The sequence below is a fragment of the Plasmodium gonderi genome (genome assembly GCF_002157705.1).
Source record: "Plasmodium gonderi DNA, contig: Chr06, whole genome shotgun sequence".
Classification (NCBI taxonomy): Eukaryota; Apicomplexa; class Aconoidasida; order Haemosporida; family Plasmodiidae; genus Plasmodium; species Plasmodium gonderi.
Genome location: NW_021628931.1, coordinates 928,377 through 947,472, shown reverse-complemented (window position 1 = coordinate 947,472; position 19,096 = coordinate 928,377). Strand labels below are relative to the sequence as shown.

The following is a 19,096-nucleotide window of genomic DNA, read 5'->3' as shown; positions in this document are numbered from 1 at the left end:
AAAGATCAAAAATTGGGTTAATAAAGAAAAATTCAAATTTGACTAAATGTGATGCTGCAATTACATGCACATGTACATATATGCACCTATGTGTACGTAGGGATAAATATGTTTACGCCTTGTAACGCATATATATATATATATATATATATATTGGGTAGTGATTACACCTCCATCACTTGGGCCTAACAACAGTCGAACAAATTTCGGTAAAAATTGTAATTTTTCCTTACAATATTCAGAATTAGCATTTAACCTATTCACAATATTTGTTAAAATACTTTTATACGTGCTCATAAAACCAACAGTTGTAATCTGGAGAAAAATTATTTTATGTTATTCACGAGCCAATCCAAAGCATCAGTAATTCCAATATTTTTAGTAGCACTGGTGCTAAAAATGGCCCACTGTCTGTCTCGTATTGACGTTAAGCTTAAATCTTTGGATATTTGAGATATGGAAAGACAATTCTGAATATCCTGTTTATTGGCAAAAACTACAAGCAGCACTCCTTCCAAGTCTGGCTCCTTGAGGATCATATTAATTTCATATTTCGTACTTATCAATCTTTCACTATCTGAACTATCAATAACATAAATAATGGCATTTGTGTTTTTATAGTAACATCTCCAATAGGGCCTAATGGATGATTGACCCCCTAAATCCCATACCTGTAATTTTAAGTTCCTGTAATTTACAGTTTCCACATTAAATCCAATTGTGGGAATAGTTTGAACAATCTCCCCCAATTGTAATCTGTTCAGTATGGTTGTTTTTCCAGCATTATCCAGCCCTAAAATTAGTATCCTTATTTCTCTATTTGAAAATAAACGGGAGAATATGGAAGAAAAAAGTATGCCCATTTTGGGTTTATTATGTATATCCTCTGCGTCTCTTTATAAAGATATTTACTATTTTTCGTTCATATGCATTCACACACATATGTACATATATGCATATGTCCATACACACGCAAACGTACATAATCTTCCTTTTTGTTTCTATGTCATTATAATGTTTTGTAATGCTTTGTAATGTTTCGTAATGCTTTGTAATGTTTCGTAATGCTTTGTAATGTTTCGTAATGCTTTGTAATGTTTCGTAATGCTTTGTAATGTTTCGTAATGCTTTGTAATGTTTCGTAATACTTTGTAATGTTTCGTAATACTTTGTAATGTTTCGTAATACTTTGTAATGCTTTGTAATGCTTTGTAATGCTTTGTAATGCTTTGTAATGCTTTGTAATGATTTGTAATGCTTTGTAATGATTTGTAATGCTTTAAAATTTTTTTTTTTTTTTCTCAAAAAATAAAACTCATTTTATGCGTACAGCATATTTGTTCCTTCACTGGGATAAAATTGCAGTAGTCCCTGTAAATGTGCGTCTTACCAACGTTTGTGCATCCTTTGTTCACTTAACCGATTGTTTATGTGATGGTTATTTGCAACAGGGCTTACGTATATACTGTGGGTGTGTTATTGCTATATTGTTATTTCTCTCTGGGTACATCCAGTACTATATTATTTCTCCAGGCCCTAAGTACTGCAATGTCTAGACTAGCAATAAGCAAAATTATTTTCTGTATGCTTTTCCGTTCTGCCGTTTCCTGTTTTTGTGTATGTTTCCCCCTTTTTTTCCAGGTCTCAAAATGTTATCTTTTCACAATTTTGTAAAATATATAATTTTACATCCTAAACAATGTATCGTAATGTATAAAATGAAGCATATATTACGAGCTTTATCTTGATTTTTTATTCTTTATTTTATTTTTTCTCCGGTTAACATTTAAACGTGCATACATCTTAGCATTATTCGCTAAATGTTTGTCAAGTTTTACTTTATTATACATTTTTTTTTTTTTTTTTTTTTTTTTCACTTTTAATTTCAGGTTTTCACCTTTTCACATTTTCAGGAATTATTTTATTTTGCTTTTTTCCCACCTATTTTGCGCACCATAAAATGTATACGATTTATAAAATTTTTTCTTCTGTTCTTATAAACACGTAAAGGGCTTAGAAAAAGGGTACTGAAAAAGTGAAGAACAAGAAATGAAAAAATCAAATTATGGCTAAATAATGTGCTTCGTTTTTCTTGTTCTGATATCCGAACTCATTGTACGCACTTTCCCATTTCCCATCCTATTTTCCTTTCCGAATATGTGTGTATGATAATAAAAGAGTAACATGAATATACTAACTACAAAGGATAAAATAAGTTTGCACCCGCATCAAATTTTAAATGCTGCAAATTATTTCTTTAAACAATTTTATGTAACTTATTTAAATAGGGATATTCTTTTTATCAACTCCTTCTCCGTCAAAAATAAATTCAACTGCTTTGAAAAGTCTCACCATGAGAAGAAATACTTGAATTATCGTATCATAATAAATTTGATAAATTTTTTAATAAAAACAAATCCCCGAAATGTGAGTGCTACCAGAAATCATGTGAAATGTACCTCATATGTGGAGGGAAATATTCCTACTTACATTACCACTAATCATATAAGCAGGAAAAATTCAACAATGGAAAGAAAAGAAAGTGTAGAAAAAAAATCGAACAAAGAAAAAAATGAAAAAGTGGTAGATGGTGAGAAGACAAAGTTAGACCAAGATCATGACCAAGTTACACAAGATTATAATATAGGTGATACGTCAACAGATATACAATGTTATTTTCCCGAAAAGGAACCCGCTTTTCATTTATGGCATAAACAAAAGAATATACATCACTATAATATAGATCCATCTGCAAGAACAAAAAAAATACAAATATATTACAACTGTGAAATGATCGATATGGAAAGAAAAATATATAAAATTAAAAAAGTTTTACGAAATGGTAACCCAGTGGATATTCTTCTAATTTGTAGCAATGATAATAGAGCTAAGAAAAGGGCCAAAAGAGAAAAGAAAAAAAATATAATAAATAAACAGGATTATGAAAGTACAAGTGAAGACGAACATATTACGAAATTCCCTGTTAAAAATAAATCTGCACATTTTGCAGAATTGAAGAAATTAAATGAATCTAAATATTCAACCCACATAAACGTCAAAATAAATTTCCTCCTAAATCACTTGGAAAAAATTTCAACCGTAGATGAAATATTTAGACATGTCAAAAATGGAAAATACGTCATCCTAATGAAGGTCTATCCAAGATGAATCAGTTTTTGTGATGCCAAATATATTACCGCATATCCAGAAGATATTAACGAGTTATCACAATATATATGTTTTTATATATACACGGGGCTTGATCGATCGCTCTTTTTTTTTTTTTTTCTTTTTAAAAATAGCTTAATTCCCTCTAATAAATTAGTTCTTAATAATTTTTTGACGAAAAATTTCGTAATGAACAGAGTCTGCATTTTTGTCGAATGAAAAAGTAAAAGTTAAGGGAACAAAACTGAGAAAAACTAGACAAAACTGAACAAAACAAACGATTAAATGGTTGGAACCTGGCTAGACAATAATAACCTCACCAATATATGCGGAAAAACTAAAATTTCCCACAAAATGAAAACTAAAAATTAGGGACTAAAGAAATTCACAAATAAAGCCGCATAGTTCATATACGCACATTTTCCTAAATGTGTGAAGGGAAAATAATAAAATACACACCTTGCATAAGCGCTCGTACACATGTACAAATTAGGGTTGATGTGCCTCTACATTTTGTTCGATTTCGTTTTTCTTCATAACAAATCAGGACGATGAATTGATTTTCCCCCCGCTTGCTTAATAAGAAGCACGTAATTCTACGTTGTGCATGGGGAAAAGTATTCGATGTATCTAAGCCAAAATAATTAACAACTGTTGATATAATTGAAAAAACAATGAAAATATCTTCTTTTGAGAGTGTATTTATATCCCATCGAATAGCAAAATTAGAACATATTTATGTATTATGGAAAGTTACATCGTTCCATGTAGGCTTCAAATTAACCACTTTAATCATTTAAGTCATGAAGATCAAAAGATTTATTCAGCTCATCACTATCAATTGGATTTAATGTAATAAAATATTCCTTATCAACTGTTTTCGCTCCGTTCTGTGCATAAATCTCGTTTCGTTTTCCCCAAATCTGCAAATAAAGTTAATCAGAATGTGTATAATTAAATATATGTATTTATGGGAGATATTAAAAAGGAGAGAAAAATTTACACAGAAAATGTCATTTAGGGCTAAAAATCAACTAATTTAAGCGTACATATATATATATATTTTTACATTTATTGAGTTCAGAAAATGTCCTTTTTTTCTAAGTTGAGAAAATACACATTTGTCCCATGTTGTCCTAACAACTTTAATCTTGTCAATTGATAAATTTACAAAGGGTTTTAAAAAGTACAGCAAAAATAGATTCATTGGGCACATACTAAGAAAGGAGGGAAGGGGAGACAAAGAAAGAATATGTTTTTTTTTTTTTTTTTTTGTATGTGAAATGTAGACCTTCTAAAAAGTGTGGAAAAGTGTATGTGAGGTTAATTTCTTTGGAACATATTTAGTCATCTACGGGTAGCATATATGTATCGTTATACGTCACTATATCCGCACTTGAACTACTTTACCCGCATGATAACATGAATTAGGTACACAATTTGAAATCCTTTTTTTTTTTATTTTTTATTTAATTTTGCTTACTTAATAATCCCATCGCACATCTTAATAAAAATCTGTCTGCTGTAAAAATGACAACTCCTGAGATGGGAAAAAAAAAAAGGATAAAGTATAAATGGATTTATATATTTTTAAAAAAAATTCAGCATAATTTTGTGCGTCAGCTTTGACTTACGAGAGGGTGTATACAGGGATGAAAAATATATATACATATATATATATATGTATATATGTTATTCGCATCCCCTCCCAATCTTCACACTAACGTGAACAAATAAACACATATGTGAATGTATGATGTATTTCTATTTTCATTGTTCCTTACTTGGCAAAAGTGATCAATACTGTTTTAATTATGGATATTTCATCCCCACTTGTGAAGTATCGACTCCTTAATTTGTAGTTCTCTCCGTTTATGAGTATGCTGTCTGAGTGTTAGTAAAAATAGAGGAAGAATTGGGTGAGGCGAAACTTTATGGGAAAACAGTTATTGGATAGTCAAATAAATATTTATATGTTAAAAAATGTACACATTTTTCTCTTTCAAAATTTTTCTTTTTTTTTTTTTTTTTTTGAAACGTACCTTTCTTATATTCTTCTATGGGTAATATTTCTCCACCCCCTTTGAAAAAGTTACTGTAAAAAAAAAAAAAAAAAAAAAAGTCCAGAGATGTTACATATAATTGTTTCTAAATTAATCCTAATTATGGCAAATCAGATTTTGTGAGGGAGTGTGAAATTCGCTGTGCGACTCAACTTGGGAAAAATAAGGATACAACTTTTTATGGTTCATTAACTGGCGACTTATTTTTCCGCCTCTCTTTTTTTGCAGCTCCTTTTTTCGCCTTGTTTTTCCTCGTACTATATTTGAGGGCAACCCTTTTCGAGGAAGAGATAAAAATAGCTAGCTGTGTAAACACGAATGCTAGAGACATCATCCTTGCACAATCTGCAAATGTGAGCATGGAAATGAAAATGGACATGAACAAGTAGGAGAAAATGATGAATCGATAGTCTTTAGACAAACATTTACACTAAATCATGACAATACACGGCTCTGCTTCAGACAAAGCACAACCCTTACCTGAGAAACAGAGGAAACAGAACCTTGCGAACAACTGGTGTATTGTCTGTGCTTGAGAGAAGTCTAAAGACGATCTTGGATACCCTTTTTCGAAGAGAATAGTTTAAAGTTTTAAAGTCCAGAACGTCTGACAAATATGATATCAGTATTCTTTGTACTGGAGAGGGGAAAAATAAAATGATTTTATCATAATTCTTCAGAATTGCTTTTTTAACCAACACATTTGAATCTTTTAAAAAATATGAAATAAAAAAATGAAAAAAAAATAATGGAGAATCTTCTCTATAATATTTTTTAAATTTGTCAATACATCTGATATACACAATTTCATATTTTTGAAGAAATTTCTTATAAAAAAAAAAATTTTCATTTTCTTCATTTATAAAAAAATCATTTTCGAGAAGGTTTGCGTTAATTTCGTTTTGCATTCTTTTCATTATTTCTGCACGATCCATTTTTACTTCATCTTGGCACAGTCGTTCTTCCAATTGTTCGTCTGATCTCTGGTTTGATGTTTTGTCTATATGTGGATCCAATTCTTCATTCAATTCATAAACGCCTGAACCACATTCCTTTTGCTTCTCCTCATCATGATCTGAATAATGACCCTTCATTTGTTCCTCTTTGGTTAGCTTGTTCGGTGAGGAGAAAGTATTATTCTTATTTATATCACATCCTGCAGAACTTTTTCCTACTGCATCTATTATATTACCATTATTTATCTCATCCTTTTTTTCCTTGCTGTGATTCCTTACCATGTGCTTGCTTTGTATACGTTTCATATCACAATGATCGTAAGAGTCTATGTGTGAATTTTGTGTAACCTCAAATAATTCTGTCCTATGTGTGTCATTCCTATGAACACGTTTTGATTTTTCTATATTCACAAAGTGGGAAGTCGATAAATGATTAGGTTTATTTTCTTCCAATTTATTTTTTTCATTTCTCTTAAATTTTGTCATAATAAGGTCTCTATCCTCATTTAACTCCTCTAAATTAATTTTTAAAAATTGGGGTGATCCCAAAAAATTCCGCAAAATTGCATAAAATAATGATGCTATAGTTTTCCTTATAACATAATATGGATAGGTACATATAAAAAAAAAAACGTGAGAAAAAAATCGAAAAAAATATTTTTTTAGCACTAAAATGAGGGTAGGCAAATGGAGGGCCGTGATATACACTGCATTTATGTTATGTGAAACAATAATGTTATTCGGCGTATCAAATAAAAACCTCTTCTTGATTGTCTCAATATTAACTGCCTCAATGTTATATATATCATCTTCTTTTTGATTACAATGAATGTTAATTGGACTCTTTTCCTTATTTTGTCCATTTTGACAAAATTTGTCGACATTTTTATTACTACAACCATTTGTTGTAATTTTAATTCCACTACCCTTATATTTATTCCCTTTTTTCATAAACACTTCTCCATATATCATACTCCCTTTGATAAGCTCTACGTCACTGTAATGCCATCCTTTAATTTGATTTATATTTATAGTATTGTCATGATTATATATGTTATCTATAAAGGTGATGTCATTTTCGGTTATCTGAACAAATTTATAATTCTTATTATGACCTTTGTGTAGAGATTCGTACCACATTACTTCTTCTCCATTTTTGTCTTCTACCATGGGATCATTATTTACCTTACAATTCATACCCTTTATTAGATTTTTTTCCTTTTGAACCCTATCCTGATGATTGCATCTGTGTTCATCGAGTTTTTCATTTTTGGTTGTTTCTTCACCAGAAGCTTCATCCCCTTCTGTGGTTGATTCTCCATCGTGTACTTGGAAAAATTGTCGCACGCTCAAAGAAAAATGATTATTACTAATGATGAGGTCGTTAATCAAACTATTGTTCACAAAAATGGATATAGATCCAGAGGAGATGAATGAAGATGTGGGTTGTGATGTCGGAATTGACGAATGAAGTGAAATGCCATCTGATGATTCTAACAGGGCTGAGGAAGCGACGCAGGAAGAGGAGGGGGAAAACAACCATCCAATGTCCTGCAGCATCGAGGGCTGCTCCTGTAACGATGAATGTTCACATTGAAGCATGGTATCATCATTTCCCCCATTTTTCACTTCTTCCATTTTGTGAATCCCGTTAACACGTGCATCATTTTCTTCACACTCTTCTTTCATATAATCACCTTCCCTTTTGTAATTTTTACATTCATTGACTTGCACTGATTTAAGAGTCGGTTGATATGCAAGCCGTCTTATATTTACAGAATCCTCCAGTTCAAATGTTTTCTCGTCCTGCAATTCTAGCTTCATTTTATGCTTGTCTGTACATCCATCTGTTATGCTCATATCAATGTTGTATGTCAATCCGTTTTTTTCATCCTTTACTAAAAATCTTGTCAGAGCATTTTTTTTCTCTTTCTCTTGGCTTGATTGTTCGTGTAAAACTTTGCATATATCATCACTTGCTTTTTCTTCTTTGGAAGAAAGGAAGTCTTTTTTCACATCCACTTCTTGATTATTCAAGATATCTGCTTTTTCCTGCAATTTTCTATTTCCTTCGTGTGCACTTTGTTCCTCCTGATTATTTTGACATTTCTGATTACTCTGATTAATGTCGATTACTACTACTCCTTCCATTGATATATTATTCATTGAGGGAAATTCATGTGGTTTTTCAGAGATTTCTTTGACGCTTGTATTCATACATTGTCTGTTTGTAAAATGGCATGATGGCATGAGGTTCATCTCATTTGTGTTGTCTATTGTATGTGCTTCTCCTACTGGTTGCTTTTGGCCAATTGTGTGAAGTGAATCCCGAGGGGAGGCATCCATTCGGGGGTTATTCAACAAAAAGTAGTTGCTCTGACGCTTGGCAGTGTCGTTCAGATAGTTCAACGTAAAAAGGTGAGAAGAAAAAATGTTGTTAAAAAAAAATATCATTTTATGAATGTAGAATGGATGAATTATGTCGATGTCCTCAAAAAGACAAACAAAAAAAAATAGGTTTATCAAGGCATAGTAAAATATGTACAAATTTGAATTTTTTAAAAAAGAGTTAAAAAGAGGGACGAAAAAATGCAAAAATAAATTTTTAGAATAAAGACTAGATATATGTACACAATTGTACATGCTAATAATTTTAATGATGTCATTAGAATCATTACATAATAATTTGAAAATAAAAAATATCGTTGGCAAATCTTCTTCATTAGCAATTTTACATATACTGTAAAAATAAGAAGAGACGAATATTTTGCTTTCTTCATCTTTGTTTCTAACAAAAGATTCAATACATGGGAGTAAATATCTGAATGCTATATCTCTTTCGAATATGTACGATATTTTAATTAATAAAATAAACCCCAAGTTCTTAAATTTATCGCTCGATATTAGTGAAAGAATAAATGGAAAAATTACCTTTTTTCTGTATTTCATTTTGATATGCGTAGCTAGGATTAGCAGAGCCTTAATTGCATTTGCAAGCATTTCTCCACTTTCACTTGAGCTCCCAACACTTTCACTATTATCACCTAATCCATTTCTGATGAATTTCTCGATGATTGGAAAGAGAAGATTAATAATATCTGAACAGCCTTCAAGACCGCTATTGTTCTGCAAAAGATAAGCACACAAATCTCCCATTTGGTTACACAGTTCATTTTTTATTTCTTCCTTATCATTGCTTAATTTTACAATTAGTGGATAAATAACCTTTTTGAAATTGTCACAATCTATGTTATTTAACGAATTTATTAAATTCTTTACAAATATTATCTTTCGGCATTTTTTTTGGCTGTTTCCGTATAATACAGCTCTTTCGAGCGCACTTAAATTTTCATCAACTTCATCATGAATATTTTCTAGGTTCAAATTAAACACAATGGATGTTAGGCCTGTAAAAGGGGATACAATGTTGCATGTGTGTGTTTGCACGCCTACGTGTTTGCCAATTTGTTTGTTTGTATTTGTGTATGTGCGTGTGTATGTGTGTATGTGCGTGTGTATGTGTGTATGTGCGTGTGTATGTGTGTATGTGCGTGTGTATGTGCTTGTGTATATGTGCATGTATGTACTTATGTATGTTGCACTTGAAAGAAAGCCTCTGTTTGCTAGTGCAACTTCGTAATAGAATTTGTATATATGTTCACATTTTTATTTCCCCCCCCCCCCTTATTTTTCCACCCTGAAATGCCTACCTGTTAGCTTTGAGAAAAATCCATTTTTCTGATTTACCATTTTAGCGTTATTACTGTACGCCTTTGAAGGGGAAAAATGATAGAAAACTACGCAGGGAGATAACTAAGACTTGTATTTATTATCATGGTTTTTAATGATTTTGCCAGGAGAAATGCATTAACATTTAAATCATGATGATAAATGTCACGAACGGTTGACACTCATATCCTCTTCTAAACTATGGGCTCCCCCTTCAATTGTTAAATTGTGCAAATGTGTCTATCAAAGAAATGTGAATATGTATGCATGTGTGTATTCATATGTGTACCTATGAATGTACGTATGTATGTTTCTATGTTTGTATGTATGAATGTGCATTTTTATTTTTTTTATATTATCAATTATTCACTCTCGTGCGGTCTTCACAACGGTGAATCTGTGTCTGTGTCGTAATTTTCGTTGTACCTACACATTTACTTTGCTTATGCTTAACCCCTTTTTGAAGTTCTATTTCTTTTTCTGTCATTCGCACTAGTGAGAAAAAAATAAAATATAATAATAATAAATAAATAAAATAAAGAGTGTTAAAATGGCTCTATTCTAATTGATACTTAACTGAAGAATAAAATTCATACACTTTTCCGCGTCCCTTTATGATTGTACTTATTTTATTGGCAAAATAAGTAGTAGCTCTTTTTTTTTTTTTTTTTTTTTTTTTTTTTTTGCAATTCGGTCAGTTAATTTGTGTGTATACAAACAAATGCATGGTCCTGCCAATACAAAGTGCGATAACTATTTTTGTATAACAAAACTGTGGATGGGTGTGATGAAACAAAAAAATTACATAAAAAAAAAAAAAAAAATAATAAATAAATAATCATTTATATGTGCGTGTTTTACGTATACATGGAATAACAAGAAACTTTCAGAACAGTGGTGCAGAGGCAGTTATATTCTTGCATAGGTTATACACTAACCTTTATTTCTTCTTATGTAAGGTCTCATATATAAACAAGCATGTGCCGCATTTGTATAAATCTAAGCTCTTACGCTTGTCCGCTGTCAAGGATCGTCATGCTTTGTCAACTTTTGAGGAGATTTTTTATGAGAATACTTAATGTTCTATACTCACCATGATTCTTTTTATTTATTTATTTTTTTTTTTTATTTCTCTTTTCTTAATATGCCATAAATCATAATATAGATTAAATTGTGCATTTTTGTAATTTCGTAAATTTTTTTTTTTTTTTTTTCTTAATTTTGGATTTAATGCCTTTCAATTTAAAGAGAATTCACTAGGGTTTGATCATGGTGCAAAAAGGGGGAAAATTCACATGTGCAATAAAAAAAAATAAAGTAAATAAATTAAACATGCTAATTAAGAACTAATGCATTTTATTACATTGTGCATGTGTAGTTAACCATGTTTAACTGCTTCAAGTAGATTGCACCTCTTCAAAGGTTGAAATATATGTTCACTTTGGCCTAAGTTAGGATAGATTATCTATTCTATATAATAAATTATGCACTAATGAGAGGATATGGGAATGTGTATATGATGTATCTCATCTTTTTTATGGAATATCTAAGTTATAAGGAGTGCATACTTTCTCATAATGAGCACTCAACTACAAAAAATTTGCAAGGTCTGTTAGATGTACAGTGTTAAAAATTTACATGTGGTGGAGAATATATGGTTGCACATATTTGTAATTTCTCTTTATTTTACGTATTATTTATTTATATTTTTTACTATATATATATTTTTTTTTTCAATTGTTTGTTATGGATGTTTTGTGAGAAGAATTGTTTATCCTTATATGTAGCTTCAGGTTGACAAATGTCTTTAATGACATTTTTTAATTTTGTTCTCCTTTTACATGTACAAGAAACAACAGTTCTGTTCCTCGTAAAGTGGGGAGACTCCATCTCCAAATATATGCACTGAACAAATACATATAAAGAATTTATTATTGTTTCTTTTTATTTTACATCATTTTTTTTTTTTTTTTATTGACAACCATGAACCGTTTTATTTTCAACTTGTACAGATACACAAAAACGATTTCAGTAAGACTAATGCCACCTGAAGGAAAAAAGTACCTATTTTTATTTCTGTGAATGTGAAAATATTGTAAGCACTGTATTGTGAACTTTCCTTACACTCTTCAATGCTTTCTATAAATTTCATGAGAAAATCGAAGTAATTGAAGCATTTTTTCTCGTATGAAAATGGGACCATATTGCTAGAGATAAAAAAAAAAAAAAAAAAAAAAAAAACACATCCCCTGTTTAGTGATCATACTATGTGTTATGTACTTTTATTTAGGTAGTAGCCAAGTTCAATCACTGTGTATGTGTGAAGAGAACTAACGTTAATTTTATAGATAATGATTTATTTTCGTGGTTTATTTGATTATTTGTTCAGCCGTTTTTTTTTTTTTTTTTTTAACTTAATTTTTTTTTTTTTCTTGTTTTATATTATTTTTTTATTCTACCACACTCCCCCTTTTTTTTTTTTTTTTTTTTTTTTTTTTCAGTCACTTTTCCAACTTTCCAAGTAATCATTTTCACCCCAATAAACTAGTCCCAAATATGGAAAAAAAAAAAAAAAAAAAATAAATAAATAAAATAAAAAATGAAATACTGTTAACTATGACGTGATTTTGAAAACCCTACTATGAAAAAGCAATTTTGTATTTTTAATTAAAAAATTTCGCCCAACCATGTGTAATTCATATTGTAGCTGTTTTTACCACAAGTCATAAATCTGAAAACGTTTGTATCACACTGCTGAATGATTGGGTTTGTTCATCCCATAGATTTGCCTTTTACCTTTTTTTTTTTTTTTTTTTTCCTCAACTCATTTGAGTTGATCATCTCACCTTTCACATGTGTGAAGCTTTTACACGTATCATATTTTTCACAAAATTTCATAGCAATACAATATTTGGTACAACTGAACAATGAAAAAAAAGGCACATATTTTGAATCATAATGTAACCCCAATGAAACATGGGTATACATTTCCATGTGTAGAAATCTGATAGAAGGAGAATAGTGCACCACACACCTAACAAGTTTGCACATGCACAGTGGCACAGCCATCCATTCACACACACACACACACATACACAGATGACCTTCTCACCATTGGGCTTATGTATATATTTTTATTCTTTTTTTTAAATACCGTACCCATTACCAGAAATAAGAAATACACAGAAAAATGCTCAGAAAAATTCCTAAACATTACTTGCCATTTATGTATTCGAATTGCTTCAATTTTTCAAATGTGAAAAAAAAAGCATACGACATTGTTGATCATCACTATGACGCGGTAATAGTTGGTGCAGGTGGAGCAGGATTACGGTCTGCTTTAGAATTGTCTAAGAATAATTACAAGGTAGCATGCATAAGCAAATTATTTCCAACAAGGTCCCATACTGTAGCAGCACAAGGTGGCATAAATGCTGCCTTAGGGAATATGACGGAAGATGATTGGAGATGGCATGCATATGATACTATTAAAGGTTCTGATTGGTTAGGGGATCAAAATGCTATTCAGTACATGTGTAGAGAAGCTCCTGCATCTGTTTTAGAATTAGAAGAATTTGGATTACCATTTTCAAGAACAAAACATGGGAAAATTTATCAAAGAGCATTTGGAGGACAAAGTTTAAAATTTGGAAAAGGAGGACAAGCATATAGATGTGCAGCGGCTGCAGACAGAACAGGGCATGCAATGTTGCATACCTTGTATGGTCAATCATTAGCATACAATTGTGTTTTTTTTGTTGAATATTTTGTATTAGATTTGTTAATGGCTAGTCCACATCATTGTATTGGTGTCATTTGTATAAATATAGCTGATGGGAAAATTCATAGATTTTTCTCACCCCATACTGTAATTGCTACTGGTGGTTATGGTAGAGCATATTTATCCTGTACCTCAGCACATGCATGTACAGGAGATGGAAATGCAATTGTTGCAAGGAGTAAACTTCCCTTACAAGACTTAGAATTTGTGCAATTTCATCCTACTGGTATATATCCTGCAGGATGTCTAATTACTGAAGGTTGTAGAGGAGAAGGAGGTATATTAAGAAACAGAGAAGGAGAAGCATTTATGATGAGATATGCACCAAAAGCAAAAGATTTGGCAAGTCGGGATGTAGTCAGCCGAGCTATGACTATAGAAATAAATGAAGGCAGAGGATGTGGTCCAAATGCAGATCATATTTACCTAGACTTAACACATCTACCATATGAAACATTAAAAGAAAGATTACCAGGTATAATGGAAACGGCCAAAATATTTGCTGGAGTCAATGTCACCAATCAATATATTCCGGTTCTCCCAACTGTGCATTATAACATGGGAGGTATACCAACAAATTACAAAACTCAAGTACTAACACAAAAGGTCAATTTATCAAAAGGTATAAATATTTCAAAAGATGACATTATTGTTCAAGGTCTGTATGCAGCAGGAGAAGCAGCTTCTGCATCTGTTCATGGTGCGAATCGGTTGGGAGCAAATTCACTTCTAGATATTGTCGTCTTTGGAAAAAGAGCAGCTTTAACCATCATGGAAATTGACAAACCTAATATTCCATCCATAAACACACATGCAGATATAGGGGATGAAACTTTACAACGATTAGATAAAATAAGGTTTAATAAAGGAAACATTTCAACTGCACAAATACGTAAAAAAATGCAAGTTTGCATGCAAAGGCACGCAGCTGTTTTTAGAATCGGACCTCTTTTAGAAGAAGGATACAAACAAATACTTCATATATGTTCACAGTTTAACGATGTGTATGTTAATGATAAAACATTAACATGGAACACAGACTTGTTGGAAACATTGGAATTGGAAAATTTATTAACATTAGCCTCTCAAACTATATTAGCTGCCATAGAGCGAAAAGAGTCAAGGGGTGCACATGCAAGGGATGATTTTCCTGAACGAGATGACAAAAATTTTTTAAAACATTCTTTAACATGGATGACTGAGAGGGATGTTGAAAAATCTAAATTTTTTACAACTTACAGGGATGTTTTTATGAACCCCTTGGATGAAGAAATGGAGCACATTCCCCCTGTAAAGAGAGTTTACTGAAATGTCTTTTTGACTGCAACGTTTTTTGCACTTCAATTTATACTCACACATATAAATATTATAATTTGTATACCTATATGGGATGGTGTGTATATTTTCTAGACATCATTTCTTATTTTACTCAAAAATTTATATCTGGAAAATAATACACTTTTCCCCATAGGTCAACTTCAAAACATTATTTATTTTGTCCACGTCAACCACCCCATCATTTTATTTGTAATTACTGTAAAATACTTGTAATGATTTTTCAAATGTTTTAACTCATAAATTTTGCTTTGTTTACATATTTGGCAATGTAAAAACCACTTCCCAGCTTTTATTTTATTTTTTTTTTCATACACTAGTATGCATTCATGCACACCTCATAATACGTGTATATAGCTAGGTAAAAGGGAAAAAATAGAACATACGAATTAATCACTGGGACATAATGGATTAACGATTTGTTCCAATTTCTTAACTCATCGATTTACTTTATTTTTAAACGAACACAACGAATTATAAAACTGAAATGGAAAAAGTTTAATTGTTCTACAGATTCAGATTATACATTTTTTTTTTTTTTTTTTCATTTTACCACTGGCCGACAGAGACAAACTTATTTAATTATTAGAATCAAGTTTTCATTATGTATCTTAACTGTAAATTGTGTAAATTCCAGGGGAAAATTATATACATATAACAAAGAACACAGTCACATGCACATACGGTTATAATGTTAAAGGGCGTATACAATACAGTGGAATATTTATGAAAACTGGAATGAAGTAGTAGTCCCAGATAGGCCTTCATGCGTTTCATATGCATGACAATAAAAAAAATAATAAAAAGAGGAAATTATGAACCATTTGTCCAATTTTCCTACTTTTAAGGGGGGGAGGGGGGGAAGGAAAAAAAAAAAAAAACCTAATTATTCGCGCCTTTCACAGAGTACACTTCATCAACGCATAGACATGGCTACTGCTTTTTCCCTTGGATATTCATCTTTCCCCGTGATGATATTATATTACTGCTTGCATATTTTCTTGAACCCTACAGAAATCAACTGATCTAAAGAGACATACCCAAAGTTCATCCAGTTCCCACGAGAATAGGTTAACAATGCCCCTGAAGTTGAAATAACCCAGATATGTCCATTATTATCAAAATCTAAGGAACAAAGTTTTAAATCATCTTTTACAATTTTTTCATTCCAACAATTGTCTTTTTCACACCATATTGCTAGATTCCTCTTTGTATTGATTGCCCATAAATCCCCTGTCCTATCAAAGGCTAAACTTATTAATTTATGAAACCCGGTGTATTTTATTTTATTCCATTTTGTTCTATTCCACTTGAGCAATTCTCCTTTACGATTAACACACCATAATACATTTTTTTTATCAAAACTTATATCCATAATTTCCTCATTAGCTAAATTTCCAAAGTTTTTAAATTTATTTTTCATTCTTTTAAGTATTTCATATGAATGGTTAATGCACCATATATGCCCCTCATTGTCATATCTAGCTTTAATTACAAATTGAAAATAATTTTCTACTTTTTTCCATTCATATCCATTCCATATTTTTAGTACACTGTTTTTATCAACAACTATCATATGTTGAAAAATCCTTAACCCTTTGCTTAAGTTTAATGAATCATTTTTTAAATCGATTGAAAGGTTGCAAGGCAAGGTTTCTCTGTTGCTTTTATATGTTACTAGCTTTTTATGAAATTGATTTTTTTGCACATTTTTATTATTATGAGGTGAAGACAAATATATTTTTTTTTCATCTCTAAACAGTTTCCCCTTCTTCATGTTATCCTTACCTGCCTTGTAGTCATTGTTCTTCTTTGTGAAATTTCTCAGTTTATCGTTTTTTATTTCTTCATCAGTTTTGTTACTTTTCTTCTCTCCCTTTTGTTCTATTACTTTTTCTATATTCTTATGAGCTTCTCCTTTATTAAACTTCTCGTCATCATTCCGCTGGAATTCTGTAGATCCCCAAATTTTACTTTTATTTTTAATATTTTCCGATAATGTACAATTTCCAAATGTACTACTTATCATAGAATCATTTTTTTTCATCTGACTTGGCACGGTCATATTTTCTTTCTTTCGTGTCATCACATAGTTGTTACTTTTACTTATCATATGGTGCATATTTTTGTATTCTTCTCCCTTGTTTAATATATCTATATTATTGCTGGTTTCTCTTTGAATACGAATAGGTACTGGATTATTTTCTACTTGAGGAAAATGAATTCTGTTTTTATCCATTTTTAATGGAGGTGCTTCCCTAGCAAATTCAATCGCGCGTATGTCAAATGCTTTTGTCCTAGTGCTATTGCTGGAACTGTAGTTAGTCGGTACTCGAATAGAATTTTCATAATTTCTTACAATTTTCTTTACTTCTTCCTGCTTTGCATGCATCGAGTTAATCTCCGTCTGTTTTTGATCTCTCTGTTTGGTTAAGTTAAACACACTTATCGTTTTCTGCCTTTCATCTGTTCTCCACGGTATATTCTGCGAAGTGTTATATTTCAGAGGAGTCCTTTCAGGATCATTTCCATTTAGGTAATATTGCACATGGTTTTTCAAGTGTTCGCCTGATTTTAAATTACTTTGACTGTAAATTGGACTTACATTCATATTCCTCGATGTGTATCTATTGTAATTTATGGGTGGAAGGTTCACTTGTTTACTGTTTACGTTAATCACCATGGGACTAGCGTATTCATGATTTGTCCTGTGGTTCCTATACATTATTGTGGCTATTGTTGCTTTGGTGTTGTTCCTGCTTTGCTGCTATTTTGTCTCTTTTCCTTGTTGCTACTATTTCTTTTTCTTCTTTTTTTTGGAGGAAGGAAAAAATGAATCAGTTCAATTTGTTTCCTGTTTGTGAAAGAATTGTGGTTGTCACCTCGACCGGATGTTTCGCCCTTGTATCGCAGTAAATTGTTTGATAATATATTCACATACACACGATTAAGAATTCTACTCCTACAAAATGATATATATATATTTTCCCACCTTATTGCTGCCAAATTGGTCAAACTTTTACAAAGTGATAAAATGAAGAAACTTGCACACTCGAAGGATACAGCAAGAGAATTATGTCTATGTAAAGCTTATTATTATTATTATTATTATTATTATTGTTGTTGTTGTTGTTGTTGTTTTTTTTTTTTTTTTTTTTTTTGATAAAACTATATTTTTAATTATTCAAAAATAGACAAAAACTCGTTGTTGATAAAAAAAAAAAAATAAAATAAAATAATTCTTATACAATCTTTGTAATGATACATATTTTCAATCGCATGCAGTTACATAAGTATATATACGGCCCAATGTCCTATTATATTTATCCAGCTGCAAAGTAGCTAGCTTTTTTTTTTTTTTTTTTTTTTTTTTTTTTTTTTTTTTTTTTTGCCAATTTTAAACGAATGAATAGCCACAATATAGTAAGCACAGATTTTTTCTCTAACTCATGTAGGTAACACTAACCGTGTTCTTCAAACAGTATGAGTGTATTTGTTTCCATACTATAGAGAATGCAATTATGCCACTTTATTATGCGTTCTTCTTTAAATTGATAATTTCACAACTTGTATGAAAAAATCAGTTATAAACTGTCTATACATTTTAAAACAAACAAGTCATTCTGCATACACACACACCCCCAAAAAAAAAAAAAAAAAAATTAAAATTATTCATATTGTTCACATTTTTTTAAAACAAGCTACTTTGTACACAAAATAAATTACGAGTTGTTTATATTTTTCGAAATGTGTACACCTCATGTTGCCAAATAGAAAATGCGACACTTTTAATCAATTCGTTAGGTATCCTAAAGTTTTCCTTCACTCTCCTTTCTGCATAAAGAAATAATTCCAACACATGTACATTTTTAAAGCAACAAATGAATTCCTTAATAAGACAAGGCACAATTTATGTTTTAAAAAATGTTTAAAAAAATACACTGTCTTGATTACAAATAAGTCACAAAAAGGACTCGATTGTATCGATGTAAAAAACATTTGTGTGCGTTTTTGCTTTACAAAAAGTGCAAAGGTAAATTCGAATTTTGATCTATTCACAAAAA

At 30.8% G+C, this 19,096-nt stretch overlaps 5 protein-coding genes across 5 annotated transcripts; 2 read left to right on the top strand and 3 right to left on the bottom strand.

Moving 5' to 3' along the window:
• Positions 1 to 326: 326 nt before the first annotated feature.
• Positions 327 to 863, bottom strand: PGO_061920 (ADP-ribosylation factor-like protein; the record flags this gene model as incomplete). The annotated part of the gene is made up of 1 exon (XM_028686835.1): positions 327 to 863. The coding sequence occupies one exon, from the start codon at positions 861 to 863 to the stop codon at positions 327 to 329; it is 537 nt and encodes a 178-aa protein (XP_028542636.1).
• Positions 864 to 2,184: 1,321 nt separating this feature from the next.
• On the top strand, positions 2,185 to 3,168 carry PGO_061910 (hypothetical protein, conserved; the record flags this gene model as incomplete). Its single annotated transcript, XM_028686834.1, has 1 exon — positions 2,185 to 3,168. The coding sequence occupies one exon, from the start codon at positions 2,185 to 2,187 to the stop codon at positions 3,166 to 3,168; it is 984 nt and encodes a 327-aa protein (XP_028542635.1).
• Positions 3,169 to 3,956: 788 nt separating this feature from the next.
• Positions 3,957 to 9,937, bottom strand: PGO_061900 (hypothetical protein, conserved; the record flags this gene model as incomplete). The annotated part of the gene is made up of 8 exons (XM_028686833.1): positions 3,957 to 4,091; positions 4,238 to 4,385; positions 4,652 to 4,708; positions 4,953 to 5,055; positions 5,211 to 5,263; positions 5,490 to 5,576; positions 5,712 to 9,594; positions 9,898 to 9,937. 8 exons carry the CDS (start codon positions 9,935 to 9,937, stop codon positions 3,957 to 3,959), a joined length of 4,506 nt encoding a protein of 1,501 aa, XP_028542634.1.
• Positions 9,938 to 13,106: 3,169 nt separating this feature from the next.
• Positions 13,107 to 15,005, top strand: PGO_061890 (flavoprotein subunit of succinate dehydrogenase; the record flags this gene model as incomplete). Its single annotated transcript, XM_028686832.1, has 1 exon — positions 13,107 to 15,005. The coding sequence occupies one exon, from the start codon at positions 13,107 to 13,109 to the stop codon at positions 15,003 to 15,005; it is 1,899 nt and encodes a 632-aa protein (XP_028542633.1).
• A 1,009-nt stretch (positions 15,006 to 16,014) lies between these two features.
• PGO_061880 (thioredoxin-like associated protein 2) lies at positions 16,015 to 17,757 on the bottom strand (the record flags this gene model as incomplete). The annotated part of the gene is made up of 1 exon (XM_028686831.1): positions 16,015 to 17,757. The coding sequence occupies one exon, from the start codon at positions 17,755 to 17,757 to the stop codon at positions 16,015 to 16,017; it is 1,743 nt and encodes a 580-aa protein (XP_028542632.1).
• Positions 17,758 to 19,096: the final 1,339 nt, after the last annotated feature.